Raw genomic sequence first — 19,922 nt, forward strand, 5'->3', positions numbered from 1 at the left:
AAAGAAATTGGAGCACGCATCAATAATTGGGCCTCTACCCTTCAGACAGAACTGTTTGCCATACTCCTTGCACTGAAATGCATCTATGTATCAAAGATTGACAGTTTAATTGTAACTGATTCTCTGTCATCCATAAATGCTCTCAACTCATTAAGCATAAATTGTGGCATGCTTGTGTCAGAAGCCAGACAGGTATGGTAGGATTGTGGACAGTGGAGTCAGAGTGCACATGCTGTGGATTCCATCTCACATGGTCTTCAGATGCATGATAGAACTGATAAATTGGCTAAGCTGTATGCTTTCCAAGAGGGAGTAGATTACAATCTTGGCTTGTCAGGTAGTAGTTTGAGAACAATAATACGAAAAGAACTTCAACTGAATTTTATGGACTTAAGGCTCAGGGAGATTGACACCAGTGAGTCCATCTATCATCATTCTGTCATGCAGGAGGAGCCACATGTCTATGGTACATCCAACAAAATAAGCAGACTCTCTGATATCACTACCGCCCGGCTCCGGCTGGGTTACAAGTATCTTTGGCAGGTTAAATCACCACCACCAGATGTAGACCAAACGAAATGTAAACTTTGCCAGATGGACTATTGTCACACCTTGCGTCATTATGTACTGGAGTGCGATAAAATTAATGAATTTAGAAACAACTCACTCAGAAGTGTTCAAGAAATGGCTAAGTATTTTATCCACAGTGGTATATTACAGACCATTCTGGAGAAATACCCTGACTTTGCTAGCTGTAAATAAAGCATTACCACATGTGTGTGTGTGTGTGTGTTTGTGTGTGTGTGTGTGTGTGTGTGTGTGTGTGTGTGTGTGTGTGTGTGTGTGTGTGTGTGTGTGTGTGTGTGTGTGTGTGTGTGTGTGTGTGTGTGTGTGTGTGTGCACTCACCTAGTTGAGATTGCAGGGGTCGAGTCCAAGCTCCTGTGTGTGTGTTTGTGTGCGCGTGTGTATGTGTATGAGTGTATGTGTGTGTGTATGAGTGTGTGTGTGTGTGTGTGTATGAGTGTGTGTGTATGAGTTTGTGTGTGTGTGTGTGTGTGTTTGTGTGTGTATGAATTTATGTATGTGTGTGTGTGTGTGACTCAATCAATATTTGCACCAATAACTCACTACAGTTGTGACCAGGTGTGGAAGTGTGAATTGCTCATTACTCTAAAATTTGTTCATGATTGTAGCCATGTATAAACGTAAATAACCATTCTTACAGTATTCATTACCTTTGTAACTTGTGAGTTCATTACCTTGTACCTAGTTCAGCCATCAAAACTTTGGAGCCCGGTCCCTGGACCCATTATGTTCCTCTGTAATCTGTAAATACCTTTGTAACTTGTCATGATTGTGACTAGACCTACCTGGAGTTCATTACCTTTGTAAATTGTGAGTTCATTACCTTTGTAAATTGTGAATTCATTACCTCTGTAACTTGCTCAGCTATCAAAACTTTGAGGCCCAGTCCCTGGACCCACTATGTACCTCTGTAATCTTTTGACTACCGCCCACAGGATGGGTATGGGGTGCATAATAAACATATTAAACTAACTAAAAACACCTTTTGGCACTCTTCTTGAACTGGTTCATGCTATGACTGGCTTTGACATGTGCGGGCAGTCTGTTCCATTCCTTTATTGCTGTACAATAAAAGGTGTTTGAAGCCTGGCCAATGACTGTGGGTACTACAAAGTTGTTTACCTGGAGTTTACCTGGAGAGAGTTCCGGGGGTCAACGCCCCCGCGGCCCGGTCTGTGACCAGGCCTCCTGGTGGATCAGAGCCAGATCAACCAGGCTGTTGCTGCTGGCTGCACGCAAACCAACGTACGAGCCACAGTTGTGCTCTCTCCCCCTAGTACTATGATTGCTTTGGTTCCCAACCTTGACAAAATTGACAGCAAGATATTCTGGACATTGTTTGTGAGCAATTTGTAAACATGATTTAGCTTCAGTTGTTTTACTCTGTCTTCAACATTCAGCATATCCAACTGCTGTAATTCATCATGGCCTACATGTTCTCTTGGTCCCAGCCCCAGGATGAATCTTACGATTTTGTTCTGGGTGATTTGCAGTCTATCTTTCAGTTTTTTCGTCAAGGCAGAGTACCAAGAAGAGCAAGCGTAATCCATATGGCATTGTATAAGGGCTAGACATAGGGTCCTGCGAGCCTCAGTAGGTAGACACTGTGCTTGTCTATACAGGAACTTCAGTCTGGCATTCGCTTTCTTTACTACACTGTTCCCTATCAATTCTCCTGACATGCATGGGTCAAAGGGGATTCCCAGATATTTTACTGAAGAAACCAAAGTGATGGGCTCCCCATTACACTGAACATTAAAATTATTTACCCTTCTCAGTTTATGTTTCGTGCCAAAGAGAATGGCTTCAGTTTTCCTGAGGTGTAATGATAGTTTGTCTAGTAACCATTTGCTGCAGGACTCCAGTTCCAGTGTTAAAACATTAGCTATATCTTGTGGATCTTTATCTGACACTAACAGGGCACTGTCATCTGCATACAGTAGGAGTTTGCACTTGACACTGATAGGCATGTCATTGACATAACATAAGAATAATAAGGGACCCAGAATACTACCTTGGGGAACTCCACATGTTATCGGCAGGGGTTCTGATTTCGTTTTGTTGATTTTGACTATTTGCCTCCTGTTGCTAAGGTAGGACTTAAACCAGTCTAAAAACCTATACCGATAGCTTGAAGTTTTTTACATAATATATTGTGGTTGACAGTATCGAAGGCCTCTTGCAGGTCTAAGGTTACCATACCTATGAGGTTCCCCTTTGACATTTCAGTTCTCAGGTAATCCATCAGATTAATTAGGGAGGTGTCGGTTGAGTAGGATCTTCTAAAGCCCGATTGATAGCTATGGATAGCCCTCTCTAGAATTTTAGATATTATACTGAGTATACTAACAGGCCTATAGTTGCTGACATCAGACCTACTATTTTTCTTGAAGATAGGAGTAACTCTGGCCTCATTGAACCCCTCTGGTACGGTATTAGTGGTGATTTATAGATTTATTATGTGAGCAATAGGGATTGACAGTTCAGAAGCACCATCTTTTAGGAACTTAGACGGGATGTTATCAGGGCCTGTGCTCTTAATTGGGTTTAACCTGCTTAGTTCTTTTTGAATAAAGTCATGAGATACACTTACTAGTTGACAACTGTTTGGGGTTACCCCTTTATTGGTATAGTATGTTTGAAACTTATCAGAGTCTGTGTTATAGGTATTTGATGCAGCTGGTAGTTTACTTACTAGCGTTGATGCAACAGATGTGTAGTAGGAATTAAAGCAATTTGCCACCTTAGATGTTTCGTGGCATACCTCATTATCGATAGTGAGTACTATGTTAGACCTATTTACTGGCTTATGGCTATACCCCAACTGTTTTAGTTGTTGCCAGAGCTTTCTGGGGTTATGCTTATACTCTTCAATTTTTGAGCAATAGTGCTTTGCCTTTGCTCCTTTTATAAGTCTCTGTACTCTGTTCCTCACCCTTTGGAATTCATTTAGTGCTGCAATATCCTGTCTGTTTGCTTTAAATCTTTTTAGCAGCTGGTCTCTGAATTTCATATTATCTAATATCTCAGTAGTCATCCAGGGTTCAGTTCTTCGTTTAATCCTAACCTCTTTAACTGGTGCAGTATTATCAAGGATGGTAGTAAACATTGTTTTGAATTTTTCCCAGGCATCGTTTACGTCCGTGCAACTTGTTATCTCTGTCCAGGCACAATTGTGTAGCCTATTTATCAGTGTTTCTTTACTGTAGTTTCTAGTTGACCTCATTTTTATTGTCCTGTGTAGGCCTATCCTATCCCTAGTGATTTTCCTTGTGCAGTAAATGATGAAATGATCACTAAGACCTGTGGTAATGACGCCTGACTGACTAATGTTCTCAGCGCGGTTACAAAAGTATGTGGTCAATTAGGGTGCCTGAGAACTGTGTGATCCGGGTTGGTGTATTAATTAGTTGAGTGTAACTATTTAAACCTAGAATTTGCTTATACCTTTTGCATAGCCCGTTATTTTGCTGCTGAAAACAGATATTGAAGTCGCCCAGTATTATTGTCTCGCAATTGTTTTCAAGTCCGGACAATACTCTGGAAAAGTCTTCTAAGAACTGGTCCTGGGTAGGAAGGCGGTAACTAGTTCCTACTAAGATGGGTTTGGTCTTGGGAAGCAGCACTTCTAACCATAGAATCTCCAGTTTATTGTTATTTAAATCAGGTCTTGGGTTGTAAGCTAAGTCATTTCTAATGTAGGCACATACTCCACCACCCTTTCTGTTCCTATCTAAGCGTTTTATATTGTAACCTTCTATTTTGACCTCGTCGTCAGTCACCGTATCATCCAACCAGGATTCAGAGATGGTTATAACTGCCGCCCTAATTTTGTTAGCTAGAATTAGACCCGGTGGCCTGGTGGCTAAAGCTCCCGCTTCACACACGGAGGGCCCGGGTTCGATTCCCGGCGGGTGGAAACATTTCGACACGTTTCCTTACACCTGTTGTCCTGTTCACCTAGCAGCAAATAGGTACCTGGGTATTAGTCGACTGGTGTGGGTCGCATCCTGGGGGACAAGAGTAAGGACCCCAATGGAAATAAGTTAGACAGTCCTCGATGACGCACTGACTTTCTTGGGTTATCCTGGGTGGCTAACCCTCCGGGGTTAAAAATCCGAACGAAATCTTATCTTATCTTAATCCTAATCTCTGCCAATTTAGGAAGAAGTGATCTTGTGTTGACATGAATAAAGTGAAGGCCTGTTTTCATAAAACAGTTATAATCATCATTATATGGCAATGGGTCATTTGTATTAAAATTAGTTAAATCAATGTCATCATTGCTAAAGGGTAACTGTGCCAAAGTGCATTTGTTATACACAAAATGAATTCTGGCACCGTTGCTATAATTGTACATACATCCATCATGCACCCACCCCTTACACATTTTACATAAGGTGCATTTTGTTTTTCATGCGCACTTTAGTACAGTGTATGCACCTGTTTGGTAGTGTTTGAGATAATAATGGCTGTATTGTCTCACATTGACCTATGTATGCATTACATATGGAGTTAAGGTTATCATTCCTAGCTACTATACCGTCGTTATCACCGTCATTTATCTGTCTGTTTTGCCTCTGCACAATAGTTTGAGGTCCTGGATTTATTTGGATATCACCACTTAAGAGCGCTAAAATAAGAGCTGTGTGCCACTGTTTTTGTTTGGGTATGTGGTGTTGCCATACCTTGCGGCGATAGTGACATTTACTTTTCTTGTAGGATGGCAACTGTTGGGCTTTTACTGTCCAGGGCGCTGTTACTCCATTCACCTTTTCCAGCCCCCATGACTGATTTCTTTCTTCATGGAATTGAAGAAGAAAGATAAATATAATCATGGCATTCTGTACCCCCTAATGCCTGCCATTTTCACTCTTCGCTCTTTTACTCATATACAATAATATTTATTTCTCTTTTCCAGTCCCTAGTACACTTAGTATCTGTTTTAGCAATCACCACTGAATTACTAGTAAATTTTCTTCTTCAAAACCCTCTTCACTTCTCACTTTTCCCTTAACTTCACACACCCCTTACAGTTAACCCCTTATTACACACTACCCTTCCCACCTCACTTTACAGTCTGACTTCACCAATTAACTTCTAACTCCTTTCCATTCTGGTAGACCAGAAAGGTTTAATCAATGGTTTTATCCTTCCAAATCCCCCTCAATTCCATTTATCGGGGGTTATGCCGTGTTGTTGTCTCCTGACCTGGTCTGCTGACTCAGCCATTTTTAAAACACTGAGGGAAGTAAACGCCACCTACAACCTGGCTTTCCTTGAGATTATAGATATATTTGGCGTTTTCTGCTATAATTCTCTCACTGTACACTGGTCAGCTGAATATAGGTCAGCTACTAAAATATTAACCTTGACTGTTTAACTATTCACTTCTTTCCCACGACTGCACTGAGGGATCTAAAATCTAATCTGCACTGAGGGATAACCGTCCTGTAACCTTGGAGTTTTGTTCTGTTGATTTGACGATGTCTCCTGTGTTTCCCTCTCGTTAGCACTGGTACAGGTGATATGATGGTGGTACAGATATGATGCTACTGTCAACAGATGAACGTCAGTAAAGATGAGAATTTCACTTTGCTAGTTGTGCGTCTGGCAGTAGATGCTGTTTGGATGCCGGCCAGCCATGTTTAAAATGCTCAAATCTTTCCCTCGTTTGGCACTGAGGAAAAAAGTCCTACAGATCTGTCATTTCCTTGGAGTTTAGTCGATCAGGTTTTCTGCCATGTTGTCTTCCCGTTGAACACTGGTGCAGTTGATATGGAGGTCAGTTATTTCATTGTAGTCGAAAACGTCTCATGTCTGGTTCACGTCTGGCAGCAGTTAGTTAGTTTAATATGTTTATTATGCACCCCATACCCATTCTGTGGGCGGTAGTCAAAAGATTACAGAGGTACATAATTGGTCCAGGGACTGGACTCCAAAGTTTTGATAGCTGAGCAAGTTACAGAGGTAATGAACTCACAATTTACAAAGGTAATGAACTCACAATTTACAAAGGTAATGAACTCACAATTTACAAAGGTAATGAACTCCAGGTAAGTCTGGTCACAATCATGACAAGTTACAAAGGTATTTACAGATTACAGAGGTACGTAATGGGTCCAGGGACTGGGCCCCCAAAGTTTTGATAGCTGAACTAGGTACAAAGGTAATGAGCTCACAAGTTACAAAGGTAATGAATTCTGTAGAATGGTTACTTACGTTTATACTTTGGCTACAATCATGAACAAATTGAACTTCCACACCCGGTCACAACTGTAATGAGTTATTGGTGCAAATATTGATTGTTGAGTCACACACCACACACACACACACACACACACACACACACACACACACACACACACACACACACACACACACACACACACACACACACACACACACACACACACACACACACACACACACACACACACACACACTTTAGTTTAATATCTTTATGCACCCCATACCCATCCTGTGGGCGGTAGTCAAAAGATCAGTGGTTTATTTACAGTGAGCAAAGTCAGGGTATTTTTCCAGAATGGTTTGTAATATATCACTGTGGATACAATACTTTGACATATCTTGAACATTTCTGAGCGAGTTGTCTCGAAATTCATTAATTTTATCATTCACAATAATATATAGCTGGAAACTATCTTGGGCGCGGTTGTCGTCTCTCACCACTGAGATAAAACTGCCGAGTTTGTTGACCTCTGTGATCCACAAGAGCGACTAAACGTATTGGCAAGACCACTTTTGTGTATGTGTGTGTACTCACCTAATTGTACTCACCTAATTGTGGTTGCAGGGGTCGAGACTCAGCTCCTGGCCCCGCCTCTTCACTGATCGCTACTGGATCCTCTCTCTCTCTGCTTCCTGAGCTTTGTCATACCTCTTCTTAAAACTATGTATGGTTCCTGCCTCCACTACTTCACTTGCTAGGCTATTCCACTTGCTGACAACTCTATGACTGAAGAAATACTTCCTAACGTCCCTGTGACTCGTCTGAGTCTTCAGCTTCCAGTTGTGACCCCTTGTCCCTGTGTCCCCTCTCTGGAACATCCTATCCCTGTCCACCTTGTCTATTCCCCGCAGTATCTTGTATGTCGTTATCATGTCTCCCCTGACCCTTCTGTCCTCCAGTGTCGTCAGTCCGATTTCCCTTAACTTTTCCTCGTACGACATTCCCTTGAGCTCTTGTTGCAAACCTTTGTACTTTCTCTAACTTCTTGACGTGCTTGACCAGGTGTGGGTTCCAGACTGGTGCTGCATACTCCAGTATGGGCCTAACATACACAGTGTACAGTGTCTTGAACGATTCCTTATTAAGGTATCGGAACGCTATTCTCAGGTTTGCCAGGCGCCCGTATGCTGCAGCGGTTATTTGGTTGATGTGTGCCTCCGGTGATGTGCTCGGTGTTATGGTCATCCCAAGGTCTTTCTCCCTGAGTGAGGTCTGTAATCTTTGTCCACCTAGCCTATACTCTGTCTGTGGTCATGACTTTGCATTTGGCTGGATTGAATTCGAGAAGCCAGTTGCTGGACCACATGTCCAGCCTGTCCAGGTCTCTTTGCAGTCCTGCCTCATCCTCGTCCGATTTAATTCTTCTCATCAACTTCACGTCATCTGCGAACAGGGACACTTCAGAGTCTATTCCTTCCATCATGTCGTTCACATATATCAAAAATAGCACTGGTCCTAGAACTGACCCCTGTGGGACCCCGCTCGTAACAGGCGCCCACTGTGATACCTCTTCACGTACCATGACTCGTTGCTGCCTCCCTGTCAGGTATTCTCTTATCCATTGCAGTGCCCTCCCTTTTACGTGCGCCTGATCCTCCAGCTTCTGCACTAATCTCTTGTGGGGAACTGTGTCAAAAGCCTTCCTGCAGTCTAGGAAAACGCAATCTACCCACCCCTCTCTCTCGTGTCTTACTTCTGTTACCTTGTCATAAAACTTCAGGAGGTTTGTGATACAAGATTTGCCTTCCATGAACCCATGCTGGTTTTCATTTATAATCTTGTTCCTTTCCAGGTGTTCGACCACTCTCCTGATAATCTTCTCCATGGCTTTGCACACAATACATGTCAGAGACACAGGTCTGTAGTTTAGTGCCTCGTTTCTGTTTCCTTTCTTAAATATGTGTGTGTGTGTGTGTGTGTGTGTGTGTGTGTGTGTGTGTGTGTGTGTGTGTGTGTGTGTGTGTGTGTACTCACCTATTTGCTCACCTATTTGTGGTTGCAGGGGTCGAGTCACAGCTCCTGGCCCCGCCTCTTCGCTGATTGCTACTAGGTCCTCTCTCTCCCTGCCCCATGAGCTCTATCATACCTCGCCTTAAAACTATGTATGGTTCCTGCCTCCACCACATCACTTTCTAGGCTATTCCATGGCCTGACTACTCTATGACTGAAGAAATACTTCCTAACATCCCTTTGATTCATCTGAGTCTTCAACTTCCAATTGTGACCTCTTGTGTCTGTGTCCCATCTCTGGAACATCCCGTCTTTGTCCACCTCGTCTATTCCGCGCAGTATTTTATATGTCGTTATCATGTCTCCCCTGACCCTCCTGGCCTCCAGTGTCGTCAGGCCGATTTCCCTCAACCTTTCTTCATAGGACAATCCCCGTAGCTCTGGGACTAGTCTTGTTGCAAACCTTTGCACTTTCTCTAATTTCTTGACGTGCTTGACTAGGTGTGGATTCCAAACTGGTGCTGCATACTCCAGTATGGGCCTGACGTAGATGGTGTACAGAGTCTTAAACGAATCCTTACTGAGGTATCGGAATGCTATCCGTAGGTTTGCCAGGCGCCCGTATGTTGCAGCAGTTATCTGATTGATGTGCGCCTCAGGAGATATGCTCGGTGTTATACTCACCCCCAGATCTTTTTCCTTTAGTGAGGTTTGCAGTCTTTGGCCATCTAAACTATATTGTGTCTGCGGTCTTCTTTGCCCTTCCCCAATCTTCATGACTTTGCATTTGGCAGGGTTAAATTCAAGGAGCCAGTTGCTGGACCAGGCTTGTAGCCTGTCCAGATCTCTTTGTAGTCCTGCCTGATCCTCGTCCGATTCGATTCTTCTCATTAACTTCACATCGTCTGCAAACAAGGACACTTCTGAGTCTATCCCTTCCGTTATGTCGTTCACGTATACCAAGAACAGCACAGGTCCTAGGACTGACCCCTGTGGAACCCCGCTTGTCACAGGCGCCCACTCTGACACCTCATCGCGTACCATGACTCGTTGTTTCCTCCCTGTCAGATATTCTCTGATCCATTGCAGTGCCTTTCCTGTTATGTGTGCCTGGTCCTCTAGCTTTTGCAGTAACCTCTTGTGAGGAACTGTGTCGAAAGCCTTCTTGCAGTCCAAAAATACGCAGTCGATCCACCCCTCTCTCTCTTGTCTTACTTCTGTCACCTTGTCATAAAACTCTAGTAGGTTTGTGACACAGGATTTTCCTTCCCTGAAACCGTGCTGGTTGTCAATTATACACTTGTTTCTTTCCAGGTGCCCCACCACTCTCCTCCTGATGATCTTCTCCATGACCTTGCATACTATACACGTTAGAGATAGGGGTCTGTAGTTTAGTGCCTCATGTCTGTCTCCCTTTTTAAAAATTGGGACTACATTTGCCATTTTCCATACCTCAGGGAGTTGCCCAGTTTCAAATGATGTGTTGAAGATCTTTGTTAATGGCTCACACAATATCTCTGCTCCCTCTTTAAGGACCCATGGAGAGATGTTGTCTGGTCCCACCGCCTTTGAGGTGTCAAGTTCGCATAGCAGCTTCTTCACCTCCTCCTTGGTTATATGTACCTCATCCAGCACTTGCTGGTGTGCCCCCCTGTTCTGATTTCTTGGAGTCCTACTGGTTTCCACTGTAAATACCTCTTTAAATCTTGTGTTGAGCTCCTGACATACCTCTCGGTCGTTTCTTGTGAATTCCCCATCACCCTTCCTCAGTCTGATTACCTGGTCCTTGACTGTTGTTTTCCTCCTGATGTGGCTGTACAGCAGCTTCGGGTCAGTCTTTACTTTTGATGCTATGTCATTTTCATATTGTCTCTGAGCCTCCCTTCTTATCTGTGCATATTCGTTTCTGGCTCTTCGGCTGATTTCTTTATTTTCCTGAGTTCTCTGTCTTCTGTACCTTTTCCATTCTCTAGTACACCTAGTTTTTGCCTCCCTACACCTTTGGGTGAACCAAGGACTCGTTCTGTTCTTCCCATTATTTCTGTTTCCCTTGGGAACAAACCTCTCCTCTGCCTCCTTGCATTTTGTTGCAACATAGTCCATTTCTTGTACTGGTTTTCCTGTCAGTTCCCTCTCCCACTGAATGTCTTGAAGGAAGTTCCTCATGCCTGAGTAGTTCCCCCTTTTGTAGTTTGGTTTTTCCCAGCCTATTCCTGCTACTCTCTCCACTTGGAGCTCAACTATGTAGTCGAAGCACAGAACCACATGATCACTAGCTCCCAGGGGCCTTTCATACATGATACCCTCGATGTCCGAACTACTCATGGTGAATACAAGGTCCAACCTTGCTGGTTCATCCTCTCCTCTCTCTCTGGTAGTGTCTCTAACATGTTGATGCATGAGGTTCTCCAGTACCACATCCATCATCTTGGCTCTCCATGTTTCGGGACCCCCATGGGGCTCCAGGTTTTCCCAGTCAATCTCCTTGTGATTGAAATCACCCATAACTAGTAACTTTGCTCCCCCCATGTGTGCTCTCCTGGCCACCTCGGCTAGTGTGTTGATCATTGCTCTGTTGCTCTCATCGTATTCTTCTCTTGGCCTCCTGCAGTTCTGTGGTGGGTTGTACATTACTGCAATTATCACCTTATGTCCCTCAGACTGGAATGTTCCTACTAAGTAGTCCCTTTCGCCCATGCCATCCATTCCTTCCATTTTCTCAAAACCCCACTGGTTTTTAATGAGCAGTGCAACTCCTCCTCCCCCTCTCCTCCCTCTGTCTTTCCTGAAGATTTGATATCCGGATGGAAAGATTGAATCTGTTATTATTCTGGTGAGTTTTGTTTCTGTGAGTGCTATTATGTCTGGGGATGTCTCTTTGATTCTTTCGTGCCACTCCTCATACTTGTTTGTTATTCCATCTGCATTTGTATACCACACCTTCAACTTCTTTTCTAAGACTGTGGTCTGGGAAGTATATTGGGGTTGGGGAAGTGGGAGACCTGGTAAGGAACTATGGGTTGTTGCTGTGGGGGTGAAGTTTGTAATGTAGTGGGTGGGGGCATTGGATGTGGCATGGGTGTTTTGATTTAGAGTGTTTGGTTGCACTGGGGTTGACCTGGTTGGGAGGCTTCTATAGAAAGTTGTGAGGGAGGCTGTATTAGATCTTCTTCCTGGGTCTGGGATCTCCTGTCTGTCTTCTCCATCCCCTCTCTTTCCTCCTTTCGCCTTTGTACCATCTCTCTCAGTTTCTTCCTTTCTTCTTGTGTTCTGTCGCGGTCGAGATACACCCTCCTGTATGCCGTCATGTGTGTGTGTGTGTGTGTGTGTGTACTCACCTATATGTGGTTGCAGGGGTCGGTACATAGCACTTGTGACCTAATTCATGTCTCCATTAATAACATATTTGTAACTTATGTGCTTCAGATAACTATTACGATTTTTTTATTTTTATTAACACATCAGCCGTTTCTCACCAAGGTAGGGTGACCCGAAAAAGAAGTAACACTTTCATCATCATTCAATCACTATCTTGCCAGAGCCGCGTCTACGCTACAGTTAAAAAACTGCAACATCAACACCCCTCTTTCAGAGAGCAGGCACTGTACCTCCTACTTCCAGGACTCAAGTCCGGCCTGCCGGTTTCCCTGAATCCTTTCATGTTACCCTACTCACTCTCCAACAGCACGTCAAGTCACAAAAGCCATTTGTCTCTACTCAGTCCTATCTAACATGGTCATGCACGCCTACACAAAACCTCCTTTACTTCCTCCCTCCAACCTTTCCTAGGCCGACCCCTACCCTGCCTTCCTTTCACTTCAGATTTATGTGCTCTCCATATCATTCTATTTTGTTTTGGCCTTTTTAAATGTCCGAACTATCTCACCAACCCCTCCTCAGCGCTCTGGATAATACTTTAAGTAACCCCACACCTCCTCCTAATTTCCAAACTATGGATTCTCTGCATTATATTCACACCACACATTGCCCTGAAATACATCTCCACTGCTTCGAGGCTTTTTGTTGCAACATTCATCACCCACGCTTCACACCCATATAACAGTGTTGGTATAACTATACTCTCATGCATAAGAACATAACATAAGAAAGAAGGAACACTGCAACAGGCCTACTGACCCATGCATTCCCCTCTTTGCTTCCATGGATAACATTCTTTGCCTCCACAGACTCCTCAGCGCACCACTCACCTTTTTACCCTCATCAGTTCTAGGATTCACCTCATCTTTCACAGACCCATCTGCTGACAAGTCCACTTCCAAATATCTGACTACATTTTCTTCCTCCATACTCCCTTCAGTCTGTTATCCAATCCTTCATTACCTATTTTTTTTTATTGTCCTTATCACCTAAATCTTTCCAACGTTCACTTTTAATATCTTTTTTTTTACACACCCTTCCACACTCGGTCACCAACCTCTGCAACTTCTCTTCAGAATCTCCCAAAACCACAGTGTCATCAGCAAAAAAGCATCTGTGACAACTCCAACTCTGTGTCTGATTTTTTATCTTTCAATCCCACACCTCTTTCCAACACCCGAGCATTCACTTCTCTTACAACCTCATCTGTAAATATATTGAACAACCACGGTGACATCACACTTCCCTGTCTAAGGCCTACTTTTACTGGGAAATAATCTCCCTCTTGCCTACATACTTTAACATGAGCCTCACTATCCTCGTAAAAACTCTTCACTCCTGTAGTAACCTACTTCCTATTCCATACATTTCTATCATCTGCCACGTTGCCTCCTTATCCACCCTATCATACCCCGTTTCCAAATCCATAAATGCAACTGAAACCTCTGTACCCTTATCTAAATACTGTTCACCTATAGTTTTACAGTAAACACTTGGTCTATACATCCCCCTACCCTTCCTAAAGCCTCCTTGTTCATCTGCAATCCTTCTCTTTGTCTTATTCTTAATTCTTTCAATAATAACTCTGTCATACACTTTACCAGTTATACTGAACAAGCTTAGTCTCCTATCATTTTTGCACTCTATTTTGTCCCCTTTGCCTTTATTCAGGGGAACTATGCATTCCCTCTGCCAATCCCTGAGTACCTTACCTTCTTCCATGCATTTATTAAATAAAAGCACCAAACACTCCAGAACTATATCCCCACTTGCTTTTAACATTTCTTTCTTTATCTTATCAATCCCAGCTGCTTTACCCCCTTTCATTCTACCCACTGCTTCACGCACCTCCCTCACACTCAGTACCGGCTCTTCTTCACTCCTACAAGTTATACCTCCCTGCCCAGTACACGAAATCACAGCTTCCATATCTTCATCAGTATTCAACAGTTCCTCAAAATATTCCCTCTATCTCGATACCTTCAACTCTCTAATAACTCTCCTCTTCTATTTTTAACTGTCAAATCCATTCATTCCTTAGGCTTTCTCAACTTATTAATCTCACTCCAAAACTTTTTCTTATTCTCAACAAAATTTGTTGATAGCATCTCACCGACTCTCATTTGTTCTCCTTTTACATTCTTTCACCACTCTCTTAACCTCTCTCTTCTTTTCTCCATATACGCCCCCCTCCTTGTATCACTTTTACTTTGTAAAAACCTCTCATATGCTAACTTTTTCTCTCTTACTGCTCTCTTTATATTATCAATCCACCAATCACTCTTCCCTTCTGCACCCACTTTCCTGTAACCATAAACTTCTGCTGAATACTCTAACACTACATTCTTAAACCTACTTCGCAATCCACCAATGAGAGACCACCACCTCCTCCAGCCACCGCCACTGCCAAGAACCAATCAGAGCCCTCAATGCCTCACGTGCCTCCACTAACAACTGCAAATTTTTCCTTCAGCAACAGCAGCGACCTCCAAGCTCCGTACTTTTCTCCAACTATCAGAGCCACCAATGCTCCTATGATGACCTAGTTACAAGCAAAACTGCACTACCCAACATAGCACCCAGAATGACCAAAGATTACCAACAGTGAAACCTACAAATCGAAAATAATAGAGATCAAAGGAAGACTGCCTTCAAACCCAAAGCAACACCCCGCTGCCAGCCGAACAACGTAACCCTAAGCTTCGTATAACTACAACTTCTTAACTACAATAATTCCTGTAGTACTATGAGGTGCAATCTCAGAGGAAACAGCACCAAGGCCAGCAAGAAAACACTGAAAAATCAACTATTCAACAAGTGTACCCAGGAGGACGCCGGCCCAGCTACCACCCCTCTCACCACCGCTCAAGGCGAAACCACAACAATAACAACAAACATGGCTGCCCCCATCCCAACCACCCCTCTCTTCCCCGGATTCAACCTACCAAGTAGTCTCTCAGGTATGACCAACGATCCAGATACCCTAAAGTCATGCATCTCCACCTTAGTTATTGAAAATATGAATCTTGGAGAGACGCTAAGAAAACAAGACACTAGGATGACACAACTCGAGAACAAAATCCTCAGTCTTGAACAAAAGTTATCAACACCAGGAATGACTAACTATGGCAAGACCATCCAAGCAGTTATAGATAGCCATACAGAACAAATAATATCTTTTAATACAAAGGTTGAAGAAGCAGCAAAAGAATGGAAGAACAACTTAGATAACCAGTTCAATGACTACTTTGCTCTCCAAGAAGATAAAACTGAACAAGATAAACTATCGGACGCAGTAATAGTTAACAGTCCACTTTTCCCAGTGATATGAACCAAACGAACAGTAAAGAAATTACTCTCCAGATCATAAAGGACCAAACAAAAGTTATAGTACCAGAGTCAGAAATAAAGGAAGCCAGGTTACTAGGATCCCATGGTAGAAAAAGTGTTATGCTTAGATTCCACTCACATGACGGGAAAAAAGACTTAATAATTGCATCTATTAAAGTAAAGAAAGAGGTATACATAAACGAGTGTCTTACCAAAAAACGCCAGAACGTCCTGTATAGAGTCAGAAAACTTAAGCGGGAGAATAATGACACAATACACCAAAGCTTCACACGGGATGAGAAAATTCTAGTTAGGAAAACGAATGAAGGTCAACTGTACATAATCACGAACGAGAATGATCTATCACGATTTCTCAGGGATACTAATCGTACAATGTCCAACCTAAAAGCCTACGTAGTGTAGTGTATGTTTTGCTCCATTATTGTTCAAATTTCGTAGTACAATCTCTTAGTAATTAAATAATCAACTACCTCATTATGTGATTTTACTAATAAGCATAAGTCACCTTATGTAATTTTCTTATTTACTATTGTTTGCTTAAATATTAGCTGAATTGATACTTTCTCTGTCCATAATACTACCTCATATTTTTTTAAATACTATTAATTGATATTACTTACTAAAATTAATAATTAATTACCATTTTTACTATCAGTACAATTTACTCTTAACATTTTTGACATCTGTGGAAAATACTGTATATATTTTCCAGAAATTCAGTATTTATATGTAAATAGATGGCCATACTGTATTTAATAATATTTATGTCATAGAAAACGGAAAGCCTGCGTCTGCACAGACGAGACTCGCCATCTTGGTTTTGAATTGGATACAACGTTAGTGTAATGGGAAGGAATTTTCGTGCTCTAGAGGTTAAAATTGGGCTGACACCTCTCAAATAGGAGGCGAAATTGTTGGACATGCATTCCTGTATAACTTGAGATATCAGACGACTGGACAAGACAGCTCCAGGAACCTCAGATAAGCTCTCTAGATTTGTGTATAATTCTGGCCAGTGTTTTCATAAATTTAGTTAGTGAGGTTTTTCTGAGTATGATACAACTTAATATCCAGTCAAATTGGTGAGCGATATTAAGATGTATTTTCCTTCTTTTATGTAATTATGTATATATATAACCAGTTATTATTTTTAATATACAGTCCACAAATTTATATATTTTACCAGTATTCCTGGTGTATGTATATTTCATTTAATTAATAGGTCCAGAGCAACTTGTGGTTATGACAGTGGTAGGTATCGAAGGGGGACATTTTTGCGACCTAGGTGTCCCAGATTCCTACTTGTCTATGTAACTCTGATAAATAATAATTATCTTTATCATTTTCTGTTATGTATATAATGAGTTACATTCAGATAAATGCAATTTTCCACATTTAATTTGCCCGTTGGTCCTTCTTGAACCGGAGGTAATTAGTGAAGTCATTAATTGGTTAATTACTTAATAATTATATGTGAAATGACAGAAGGAGGCAGATGTTAAGTTCACAAATTTACTTAATGTGTAGTGGATTATAATTATTACAATATTAATTTTGAAAAGTCAAGTCTGGCTAAGTTTATATTAATTTGTATAATATTAATTTGATAATGCAATTCTGGCCAAGATTTATATCAGTGTATGTGTAATTGATAAGCCAGGTGTTGCTAATTATATTAATGTGTATAATATTAATTTTACTTAATGTGTAGTGGATTATAATTATTACAATATTAATTTGGTAAGACAATTCTGGCCAAGATTTATATCAGTGTATGTGTAATTGATAAGGCAAGTGTTGCTAATTATATTAATGTGTATAATATTAATTTTGCTATGCCAAATTCTGGCAAGGATTTATATTAATTTGTATAATAATTTTGATAAGCCAAGGCTGGCTAAAGGTTTGTATTAATGTACATTTAAAATTTATATATAAATTTCTTACATGTGTAATTGCTAAGCTCAAGTGTAGCTAACATTATTAATGTGTATTTAAAATTTATATTACAATTTTTTACATGTAATTGCTAAGCTCAAGTAGCTAGAATTTATTTAAAGGTAAGTTGTACTATTTACCTTTATAAAGTGCATAATTTAGTACATAATCAGTGTTATTAAGTTGAATTTAATACATTGCATCATGGCTGAAAATGAGGAAATTAATGTAGAAGACAAACATATGGAATATAGAGTAAAGAAAGCATCACTACAGGCTAGGAAAGTTCATATAACCAAGGCATATACTAAGTGCTTGGAATTAATGAATCAAGAAACTGTGAATACTGATGATTTAAAATTGTATTTAGATGCTTTAGGTAATAGATATGATTCGTACAAATTATATTACAACAAATATGAAGGAGATTTGTTAGTAAACTGTGTAGATAAGACTGAAGTAGATCAGTATTATGAATTAGAGGAAAAGATTCTTTCTTGTAAAAGTCAGGCCTTGAATAAATTAAAATGTGTAAACCAGGCAGTTGGTGAGTCTGCTCCAACAAATAATATGTCTTTGCCAAAACTCCCAGAATTGTGTTTGCCTGTGTTTAATCCTGGAAAAAATTGGGAGGAATTTTGGTCAATTTTTAAAGCAGCTGTGCATGATAGGAGTGATACAGCCTGTGTAACTAAATTATTTTACCTCAAAGGACAGGTAAGAGGAGATGCTCATATACTCATACAAGCCTTTCCCAATGTAAATGACTCTTACAAGGAAGCAGTTGACTTATTGAAAGTTACTTATGGTAATATAGAACAAAGTAGGTTGGATCTAGTGAATATTATTGTTAATTTAAAATCTCCAGATCACACTTACAAAGGTTTACAGCAGTTTAGAGTTAAACTGGAGAGCACTCTCAAAACTTTAAGTAATAAATATAATCTGAAGGAATCAGACTGGTTATTAAGTGCCATGGTACAGAATAAATTAAGCTGTAAAACACTTGAATGGCTCTCGAATAAATATCACAAGGGTTATTTTGGTCTGGAGGAAATAAGACTAGGTCTACAAGAATTAATTGTGCACTTGCAGACCAGCCAACTAACTCATTTTAAAGATGCAACACATAATAACTCTGAGGTATCTGTCAAGTTTCACAAAGGGAAAAATTATCCCTGTGTTAATCAAAATTCATTTCCTAAAAAGAGTTGCATAGGTGCATATCAAGCAGCAGGAATCAGAAATAATGATTCTCCACAAGGTAAGAAGAATAAGTACCCTCCTAAGAGTAGCCCAGTTAATAAGAAACCAGTCAAAGAAAGGAGAGATTGTCTCTTCTGCAAGGGTACTCATGTTTCTAAGAATTGCAATGCATACAATACATGGAATGATAAAGTTGAAAGATTGGAGGAACTTGACAGATGTATCAGGTGTTTGGCTAATCACAATGTAAAGGATTGTTATGCCAAATTAAACTTCTGTTATCAATGTCACAAAGGAAGACACCATATAGTCATGTGTAAAGGTCTATATGATAATGTTGACAATCTTGACACAACAATAGCTAATGTAAAAATTGCTGCTGATGTTAATAATGATGGTTTTACTGAAGTAGCCTTACCTGTGTTACAGGTAAAAATTGATGATAGGCATAAATCAAAAAATGTAACTGCATTATTAGACCAAGGATCCCAACGTACTTTCATTAAACGTAAATGTCTTGATGGTATGAAAGTACAGATGGGAGATCCCACAACTTTAAAATTATCTGGTTTTCTCTCGGATAAAAGGGCTCAATTGTATGACACTGTTTATGTAACTGTCAGGTTGGGCAATGAGAAAAAATGTGTTAATGCAGTAATTGTAGATAGACTTCCAGAGAAAATATCTACAGTAGGACTTAGTAAAGCTACAGAAAGACTCTCACATAATGTAAATTTAGCACAGTCTGGTGTAAGTGATGATTCTGTAGGCCCAATAAATATTTTGATAGGTAGTGACTATTATGCCTCCTTTGTAAAGGGTATGGTAAAGAAATGTGGTGTCACCCTTTTGAAGACTGCTGGAGGCCATGTAATGTATGGTAGGATTCCTCGTAATAATAATTCATGACTAGAGGAAACTACAAATACCATAACTGTGTGTCTTACTCATGAAGTTGTACCCCAGTACAATTCTTCCATAGAGGATGGTGTTGAGCCAGTGCACAAATTGTGGGAATTAGACAGCATTGGAATAAATGTAAATGAAGAAAGTCCAGACGATTCTTTTACTCAGGAGCAGTACCTGAAAGATGTAAAATTTGAATCTGGACAATACTGGGTACGACTTCCGTGGAGACTGAACCATCCAGAATTGCCCACTAATTACAGAATGGCATATGGGCAGTTAAAAGCTCAGCTCCGCGAACTGAGTAAGACACCAGAATTGTTAACTGCATATAATGATATAATTGCTGAGCAG

The 19,922-nt window shown here is 40.9% G+C and overlaps 1 protein-coding gene across 1 annotated transcript in view; it reads left to right on the plus strand.

The window, feature by feature from the left end:
• The window catches only part of LOC138853744 (uncharacterized), a 44,847-nt gene extending 25,274 nt beyond the window's left edge, over window positions 1-19,573 (plus strand). Inside the window, exon 2 of the mRNA XM_070092192.1 lies at window positions 16,292-19,573. Within this exon, the coding sequence (XP_069948293.1) occupies window positions 17,661-19,571 (1,911 nt within the window). The 5' untranslated portion in view covers window positions 16,292-17,660 and the 3' untranslated portion in view covers window positions 19,572-19,573. The remainder of the gene's footprint in view (window positions 1-16,291) is intronic.
• Window positions 19,574-19,922: the final 349 nt, after the last annotated feature.

The sequence above is a fragment of the Cherax quadricarinatus genome, chromosome 38, assembly GCF_038502225.1.
Source record: "Cherax quadricarinatus isolate ZL_2023a chromosome 38, ASM3850222v1, whole genome shotgun sequence".
Taxonomy (NCBI): domain Eukaryota; kingdom Metazoa; phylum Arthropoda; class Malacostraca; order Decapoda; family Parastacidae; genus Cherax; species Cherax quadricarinatus.